General features: G+C 41.5%; 1 protein-coding gene across 1 annotated transcript in view; it reads left to right on the top strand.

Moving 5' to 3' along the window:
- Positions 1-8,632, top strand: part of nt5e (5'-nucleotidase, ecto (CD73)) — a 126,720-nt gene extending 118,088 nt beyond the window's left edge. The window contains exons 7-9 of the mRNA XM_078556791.1: positions 1,647-1,796; positions 6,494-6,694; positions 7,349-8,632. Of these exons, the coding sequence (XP_078412917.1) occupies positions 1,647-1,796; positions 6,494-6,694; positions 7,349-7,518 (521 nt within the window). The 3' untranslated portion in view covers positions 7,519-8,632. The remainder of the gene's footprint in view (positions 1-1,646; positions 1,797-6,493; positions 6,695-7,348) is intronic.
- Positions 8,633-9,728: the final 1,096 nt, after the last annotated feature.

The raw sequence follows: 9,728 nt of genomic DNA on the forward strand, positions 1-9,728 counted from the left end.
AATAATTTTTCAATGAACTGATTGGCTAGATAAAGGGAATGTGATAGATGGATTTTATATGACCTTTCAGAAGTTGTGAGATAAGACATCTAACAAGAGGTTTGAGAAGTTTTGTTACATGAAAGCTATATAAATGCAAGTTGTTAGAAAATTCAAACTTAAAGAATAAGAGAAAATGTAGCAGCATGGATTGAAAGCTGTTTGATACCAAATAAGGTTAAATGGATATTGCATAGATTAGAGCAAGTTGGCAGTGGAATATCCCAGGGGTCAGTGCTTGGTCCACTTTTTTCCTCCATATGTGTGGATAATTTGAACTTGAGTTCAGGAATCTCAAAACCTGCTGATGACAAAAATAAGGGCTTGGTAAACAATGAAGAGGATCACTAAAGGCTTAAGGAAAATATTAAGATGTTAATAGATTTTTTGTCTGATTACACTCTTGTGAAGCACCCAACAAGATTTTCTTAAGTTGTTGCTGTGGAAGAAAGCAAACAGGTGGTAGATACTTGTGAAATACTATGTTTTGGAACTAAGAACAATGAATGGAACAAAGCGACAAAGTGAAAGACGGGGAAGCTGGCAGATGATTACTGAAAACTGTTGGTTTATATACAACATTCCCTGAAGTGAAAATGTGAATGAATTAAACATTAAGAGGGGCAACAACATCATGTTTTTCATAAATAGGGCTACAGAGTACAAGAATAAAGAAGTAATGATAAATTTGTATAAAATGTTGGTTAGGCCACAGCTAGTGTAGCCCTAGTTACCAGTTAGGGTGCCTCATTATAGAAAAGGCATTAATATCAAAAGGAGCATATAATGTGAATTCACCAGGTTGATACCCTGGAACTGAGACTATTCTCACTGGAGCAGAGAAGATCAAATAGAAATTGAATAATCAGAAAGATTATATCCCCTGTTTGAAGATTCAATGATAAGTCTACAATTCAGAATTATTAGTAAGAGAATGAGGAGAGAGGTTGAGAAAAATTTCTTTACACAGTGCGTTGGAGTTTCATGAATACTTTGCCATAAAGTAAAGTTGCCACAGTGTCAACTGTGTCCTTTGAAAAAAAACTGGTTAAATATTTGAAGACAAGATAGCAAATAAGTGAATTTGAAATGTAAAGCTCTCCAGTTTGGGATATAAAAACCCAACTAAATGAATGTTAGAAGCTGAAAGTGAGGGCCGAGGGGAGACTTATCAGTGACTAAAATAATCCTTTTTTTAATTCATTCATGTGATGTGGGCTTCACTGGCAGCATTTATTGCCCATCCCTAATTACCCTTGAGAAGGTGGTGGTGAGCTGCCTTCCTGAACCACTGCAGGCCATGTGGTGTAGGTACACCCACAGTGCTGTAGGAAGGGAGTTCCAGCATTTTGACTCAGTGATAGTAAAGGAACGGTGATATATTTCCAAGTCAGGATGGTGAGTGGCTTCAAGGGGAACTTCCAGGTGGTGGTGTTCCCATCTATCTGCTGCCCTTGTCCTTCTAGATGGTAGTGGTGGTGGGTTTGAAAGGTGCCGTCTGAGGAGCCTTGTTGAATTCCTGCAGTGCACCTTGTAGATGGTGCACACTGTATTCCTCCATTCCTGTCAAATAACTTAATGGGTTCATCTTTTTTCCCTACACACAGGAACAATACTAGCAGAAAGTCTTTTAACTGTTTTACCATTTGGAGGTACTGTTGATCTGCTTACAGTCTACGGTTCAACTTTAAGAGATGCTTTTGAGCATTCTGTCAGGAGATATGGACAGAACACAGGAGAGTTCCTGCAGGTGGCTGGTAAGGTCATTCTCCAGTGTTGAACACAGCATTACCATACAAGCCAATTGTTGCTACGATATGACAGCTGATCTCTCCAAAAAAAACCACTCAGCAATCATTCATACCTCTTATGCCATTGTTGTTAATTACTTTACATCTATTAAGGAATCATACTCCTTGGCTGGGGTTCACATTGCAAATATGCAGATTTATAATTGTGGAACCAATTTTAACTTGTTGAAAAACAACTTCCTCAAAATGGGGTCAGCAGATTTACCACTTTGTAAACACAAGCATTTGCCCATGGTCAGTTTTATCCATGGGGTATCTGAAGTGCCTTCATATGAAAATTGGGAGCCTATCTCATATATAGGACCCCTATTGCCATTCTGGGAATAGATTGAACCTGCAGGTGAGCCGATTAGGGAGGTAAACACATGGTTAAAGGTATGGAAAAGAGGGATTCCATTTCATGGGATACTGGCACCAGAACTGGGACAGAAGGTCACTGTACCATTTGAACAGGCTCCACAGCAGAACAAGGCTGGGCCAAGTGTCTTACCAGCAAGTATAAATAGGGCGGTCACAAGCACTTTAAACCAGTAAATAGACGAGGAGGAGTTGGAGGCAGGGGGTTCAGGTGGAAAGTTAGTCTAAATTATGGCTCCAAAACAAGCATAACGGAAGAAAGTAGAGTAACAGCAAACTTGGTTACAAGGTTAGATTGAAGAAGCTGGGGTTGTTTTCCTTGGAGCAAAGGAGTTTGAGGGAGAACTAATAGAGATGGATAAGATTATGACATGTTTAGATAAGGTAGACAAAGAAAAATCTGTTCCCATTACCTGATGGTACAAGGACCAGGGGACACAGATTTAGTGCTTTGGGCAAGAGACACAGGGGGATGAGATTTTTTTTATGCTATAAGTGGCAATAACTTGGAGCTCACTGCCTACAAGGGTAGTGGAAGTGAAAAGATCAATGATTTCATTGGATAGGCACTTAAGGGAAATAAACTTACAGGACATGGAGATTGAGCAGGAGAATGGAACTGACTGGGTTGCTCTATGGAGAGCCAACATGGACTTGTTGCATTGAATGGTCTCCTTCTGTGCTGTTATAACACTATGACTATAAATTGTGCCTTCGAGGCTACTGGTAAAGGGAAAATTAAAAAATTAAAGTAATGACCTTCCCTTCATCATAAGGTCAGAAGTGGGGATGTTCGCTGATGATTGCACAATGTTCAGCATCATTCATGAATCCTCACAAACTGAAGCAGTCCGTGTCCATATGCAGCAAGACCTGGATAACATTCACGCTTGGGCTGACAAGTAGCAAGTAACATTTGTGCCACACAAGTGCCAGGCAATGACCATCTCTAACAGGAGATTCTAACTGTCTCCCCTTGTTATTCAATGGCATTACCATTGCTGAATCCCCTATTATCAACATCCTGGGAGTTACCATTGACCAAAAACTGAACTGGAACAACCATATAAACACTATGGCTACAAGAGCAGGTTAGAGGCTGGGAATCCTGTGGCAAGTAACTCAGCTCCTGACTCCCCAAAGCCTGTCCACCATTTACAAGGCACAAGTCAAGAGTGTGATGGAATATTCCCCACTTACCTGGATGAGTGCAGCCCCAACAACACTCAAGAAGCTCAACACTATCCAGGGCAAAGCATCCCACTTGATTGGCACCCCAAGCATCAGCCTTCAACATCCATTGCCCCCACCACCAACACATAGCGGCAGCAGTGTGTACCACCTACAAGATGCACTGCAGCAACTCACCAAGGCTCCTTCGACAGCACCTTCCAAACCCGTGACCTATACCACCTAGAAGGACATGGAAAGCAGATGCGTGGGAACATCACCACCTGCAAGTTCCCCTCCAAGCCACACCATCCTGACTTGAAAATATATCGCTGTTCCTTCACTGTCGCTGGGTCAAAATCCTGGATCTCCCTCCCTAACAGCACTGTGGGAGTCCGGCACCACATGGACTGCAGTGGTTCAAGAAGGCAGCTCATCACCACCTTCTCAAGGGCAATTAGGGATGGGCAACAAAGATGGTGGCCTGCCCAGCGATTCCCACGTCCCTTGAAAGAATTTGAAAAAAATTAAGCCGAGAGAGAAATAAAAACATGGGGCAGAATCTTCTACCTGCCAGGCGGGCTGGTTGGGAGCGGGCGCAGATGGGCGCGGAGCTGATTGCTGCCTGCGATCGGCTGCACCCCGCCATTTTACATGGGAAAGCCAGCTACCTGTACGGGAGGAGGGAGAATCGGGGGCATGGAGCTGCCTCAGGGAGATTAAGTTCAGTTTGAAAGTTGGAAAAAAAGAAAGTTAAAAATCATTTACACATGTCCCCTCATATGACAGTGTCACATAAGGTTGAACAGGCAGCCCTGTCAATTTGGTTAATTACTGTATTAATGGCCTTAACAGGCCTTTGACAGTTTGGCGGACTCCGGTGCACGCCGGCTGAACGAAAGATCGGAATGAAGCACGGAAGCATCGGGACACACGCCCGACGTCACCGCGCGTCATTTTACATGTCGGCGAGCAGGGCCCACACCCGTGCGCTGACGAGAAAATTCTGCCCATGGGAGTAAAACGTTATAGCAGAAGGACAGGTTAGGATGTGATGCAGATAAATGCTCTTTATACAAATGGATAGCATAATAAAGAACAAATTGAATGAATAGCAAACACAAATTCTTCATTCAACTTGGAGGGTACGACATGATAATCATTGCTGAGAGGTGGCTGCAAGTTAAGTTATAACAGTCAGGTTATAATGTCTACAGGAAAGAGTAGCCTTCGTAATTAAGGATGAAATCACTTCAGTGATGATGAAGAGGTAAGCAGCCAATGGAGACTTTATGGGTAGAATTAAGAAATAGAAAAGGATCTAAAGCTGTACTGGGAATTGTGTATAGCTTGCCTGATAACTGCCGTGAAGTGGTATATTGTACAAATACAGAGATTGTGAAAACATGTAGCAAAGGCAGAATGGTTTTAATGGGGGATATTTGACTCCCATAGAGACTGGAATAAACAAACTAGCACATGTCAGAAAGATAATGAATTTCTTGAGTGTGTCCAGATAGTTTTATGCAACAATATAGAACCAGCAAGGGAGCATGCAATATTGGATTTATTAATAGTTAATGGGCAGATTTGATAACTGCAATGTTCCCTGTAAGTTATGCAGATATGTTTAGCACAAAAAAATTAATGGCCTATGTACACTGAAAAAGATTAGAGGGAATGTTGGTTAGCAGCCTTACAATGAGTAAGCATTTATCTAAGTGTGATCATATGAAGATTGTGTTGACAGTATTTGAAAGGGAGAAATGCAAAACAGCCACTAAGATTCTAGATTTAGGTAAGGCTGACTTTAAAGTGTTCAGACAGAGACTGTCCACATTAAACTGGGCAAATCTGTTAATGATTGGGGGTTGTTCAAAAAAGAATTTGACATTTTATAGAATCACTTTATACCCCCAAGGGGCATGAGCTCTACTTGTCAAAAAAAAGCAGACATGAGCAACTGAAGAAATAAGAAACAACATAAAATTAAAAGAAAAAGCAGAAAAATGCAAAAACTAGCACAGATCCTGGCAAATCAGAAAGATACAATGAACATCGGAGGGTGACTAAAAGATAGCAAGAGCTACAAAAAGGGAATATGAAAAGAGACTGGCAGCAGCATTAAATTCAACAGATAAAAAGTTTACAATTATATTCAGAAAAAGTGAGACATCAGGAGCAATGTGGAGTCCTTAAAAGCTGATAATGGTGATATTGTCAGTGAAAATAAGGAAATGGGGGATATGCTGTATAATTACTTTGTCTCGGTATTTACAGTTGAGGGAGAGGTCGACATGTTGAACATCCCAAGGAAACAAATACTGAGTCAGAGAGGGGGTGGGTTCGGGTACATCGATTGTTAAAATATCATGAACAGGTCCAAACAGTAATCAAAAAGGCCAATGGAATGTTGGCTTTTTTACTTAGAGGCCTAGAATACAAGGGAATTGAAGTCATGCCTCAGATACATAAAGCCCTGATTAGACCATACCTGGAGTACTTTCTGAGAAGTTCTGCCCTATTGTTACCTCTCTGATCTCCCCACACTCTTTAGATGAAATATCTAGTCTTCCCTTAAGCTTGCAATGAGAGTGAGAGGGGAGGAGAAAGAAGACTACAAGAGCCAGCAAAAGCTCTCATTGGGCACCAACTGACTGCAAAGGAATCCAAACAGTTCCTCAGTTCCTCATGCCAGCACATCAACAACAGTCAAACTTCACCCATTAAGACTGATGTTAAGTATTTCAACCCGGCGGGAACAAGGAGATTGTGGCCTGAAAATGGTGGCACTCCATTGTTGATATCTTGCCTAGGGCCCTGAAAAGAATGGTCAGAGAGCCTGACATTTTAGGTGGGAAGCCACTTGAAATATGTAAACTGAGATCCTATGACATGCATATCACAGAGAAATGAAGTGACATCATCCTGAAGTCAGTAGAAGAATATCATTTATCAGAAGTGAATGGGAGGGGAAGGGTTCAGAGGGAAAGGAGGAGTCCAGGTGGGAGGGAGTTAAAGTGAACGGGTTCAGGGGCACACAGTATCCCAAACGTGATTGTTTGTAATGTTAATTCTCTCCTTGCTGCCAAGACTGACGTGATTCATTTTCTTAGGTGTCCGGGTGGAGTTCGACCTGAGTAAAAGGCCGGGTCACAGAGTGGCCAGACTGGATGTTCTCTGCTCAGCCTGCCGTGTGCCACACTATGAACCGCTCAAAGACTCCAAAGTTTACAAAATAGCTGTTAACTCTTATATTGCTGGAGGTGGAGATGGGTTCACCATGTTGAAGAACAAAAACCTGAAACACAACACAGGTACACACACATTTTCAATTGGTGTTCAAATCACCAGCCATTTATTACCAATCTATAATAATAATTTGCAGTTTTTGTCTGACCACACTTTTCTGATTGCCAATGGGTTGATTTGGTGGGCAAAGCACATGGACCATAAGGACAACTGAAGCATTTGATGAACATTGGCTTCCAATGGTTGGTGGTGATAGCAGTGGGTTGGGAGGGAAATTGGTGGAGGAAAAAAAAGTGGCAGGTACGGAGAGCCAACAACAAAGTTCCCGTGGCTGGAGGGAGGATGATGGCATGGGAGGGGGCAGGAAATGGCACAGAGGGGAATAGCATGCTTGGTGGGGGGGGGGAAATTGGGGGAAACAGTATTGGGGGAGGCAGCATTGGAGGGGTTTGAGGCATGAGAGATATGAGACGGGGGTGAGATTGCATAGGAAGAAGGGGTGAGATAGGGGTTTGGAATGGGGATGATATGAGAGAGATGAAAGCAATGGGTTGGATATGGCCTGAGATGGATGTCATGGGAAGGATGGAATGGCACAAGATGGGGATTTAAAGAAGTACAATTGCAATAAAGATACTAATTTCACCATAAATGTTTTACGGGTCTCTGCTAGTATTTATATGAATGTTATTTTAACAAGAATTTTTTTGCTTCTGTAGGTGACACTGATTATTCAGTTGTTTCAGACTACATCAAACAAATGCAACGGGTTTATCCTGCAGTTGATGGAAGAATATCATTTATTGGAAACAGTGGCACACAACTATACATTAATCTGAAAATCGGGATGCTTTTTGTCTCACTTTTTGCATGCTTTTTCCACTTATGATCATTGTGACGAGTTAATTAGTTTATTTGAGTAGCATTTTGCCTTCTTAGTTAAACCTTTTATGTAATTTGCATATTCCAAGAGAAATTAATTGTATTTTCTGTTTAAAGTGGTGATGGGTTGATCCCCAGCCTAGCTGCTCACTGAGGAGGCACATAGGCTCCTAGGTAATGGAGTGGAGCTGCACAGAGCAACCAATGGATGCAATTAGAAAGACTTATATTTACTTAGTGCCTTTCACAGCCTCAGGATGTCCCTAAGTGTTTTTCCGTCAATACAACGTGACTGTACTTTAATGTAGGAAACATGCCAGCCAATTTCTACACATGGTCCCACAAAAAGCACTGAGACAAATGACTGGAAAATCTGTTCTTAGTTCTTGACTGAGGGATTAATTTTGCTGGGATACCAGTTTAGGGTAAGAGTAAACCTTAAAGAAGTATTCTTAGAAATACTGCTATGGCTTCTTGTAAGTCTACTTGAGAGGGCAGATAGAGCCTCAGTTCCACTTCTCATAATAAAGTTGGCACCTCTAGCAGTGCAGTACACCCTCAATACTCCAGTGGAACATCAGCCTGGATATTGTGTTCAACTCTCTGAAGTGGAATTTTAACCCATGACCTCTGACTCAGGTGAGTGTGTTACCTCTGAACCATGGCAACAGGACCAAGACTTGACAGATGCACAGCCTATATTTAACAGATTGTTGGTGGCAGTGTCCCAATTTATGTAACTCTGTGTGAAATTATGGAATATGCAGCTCCTTTTAAATGATGTAATTCCTTTGTGTTGTACATGCCAAGTAATGTTTCTTATATTGAAATCAAGACACTTTCGGAGTACAGAAACCATGCTTTGCCAAAGATATTTTAGAAACAGTATAAGGAAATCATGCTTGGCATTGTATCAGTAAGGATTGATAAGTTAATTTTAAAATCATTTTATGATGAAGGGATTGATCTTGCATGGCTTTGCTCACACTGAATGGAAATTCTAATGGCTGAAGAATGACAGAATGTATTGTTGCATAATCTTAATATTTACAAAATCTGGTTGATCAGTGCATTGTCTTTTTATCTATTAGAGATTTTGAATAAAGATATTTAGTTGTTTACTTTGTGTAGTTGGTTTTCTTCAGATTTTACTCTTGCAAAAAAAATCATATTTCTATGATTTGCATAAGCTATGCAAAACATGTATGAATGAGCACCTAAGCAATGGGGGTATGGAGTGTAGGAAATTTGGACACTTGTGCTAAGTTAAAATCCATCCCTTAGTGATGGGATAAAAATCTCCTCTTTCTGATGGCTGTATATGAAATAGAATCGGGCAATCTAAATCCAATTCTAAATGGGCGACAGTCTATAGAACATTCTGTGGTCAATGATTTGCCAATATCTGGGATCATTTATAGCTATAAAATGACCATAAGTGCTCTGGACTCAGCACAATGCTCTAGGACTGGAGATAGGAAAGAAAAAGCTGGTTGATTGACAGTCAAGAATCATCCACTCAGTTCATTTTCTATGCAGTGCAGCAAAACAGTGTCAGATGACCAATTGCAGGAGCATGGGGAATGGGACTGTCGGAGGCAGAAGGGGAATGTGATGACTCATCAGGTAACGTCCTGCAGACTTGCATCACTAGTCCTGCCTCTGCCCTGTTCCACCAAAAGGACAGACCCTCCAAAGTGAGGATAGTATGGTATATACTCTGAGGGGAGTGGCCCTGGGAGTCCTCAACATTGATTGCAAACCATGAAGCCTCATGAAATGAAAGAAAAATCATTTGAAACAATTAACAATTGCGCAAGTTTCAAAATACATTCAGTACTCAAAAAGGTTAAATCTGCTCTATTTAATTTCAGTGATGTGTACCAGTGGCAAAACACTTGCTTTGGCTATCTTTTGTTATTGCGGCCCTCCCTCAACTGATGAATCCAAACTCCACCATGTTTAACACCACTTGGAAGCAGCACTGAAGGTAGCAAGGACACAGAATGTACTCTAAGTGGGAGACTGATGGGACTGGCTTAGCCCTGAACAATATAACCACCAGATCAGGCTTGTGGCAGGTGATGAGAGAACCAACCTGAGGGGATAATCTATTTGACCATGTCTTCACCAATCTAACTGTCTCAGACACATCTGTCAATGACAGAAGTGACCACCCCACAGTTCCTGTGGAGACCGAGTCCCATCATCATACTA

Source organism: Cetorhinus maximus, chromosome 14 (assembly GCF_964194155.1).
Source record: "Cetorhinus maximus chromosome 14, sCetMax3.hap1.1, whole genome shotgun sequence".
In the NCBI taxonomy this organism is placed as follows: Eukaryota; Metazoa; Chordata; class Chondrichthyes; order Lamniformes; family Cetorhinidae; genus Cetorhinus; species Cetorhinus maximus.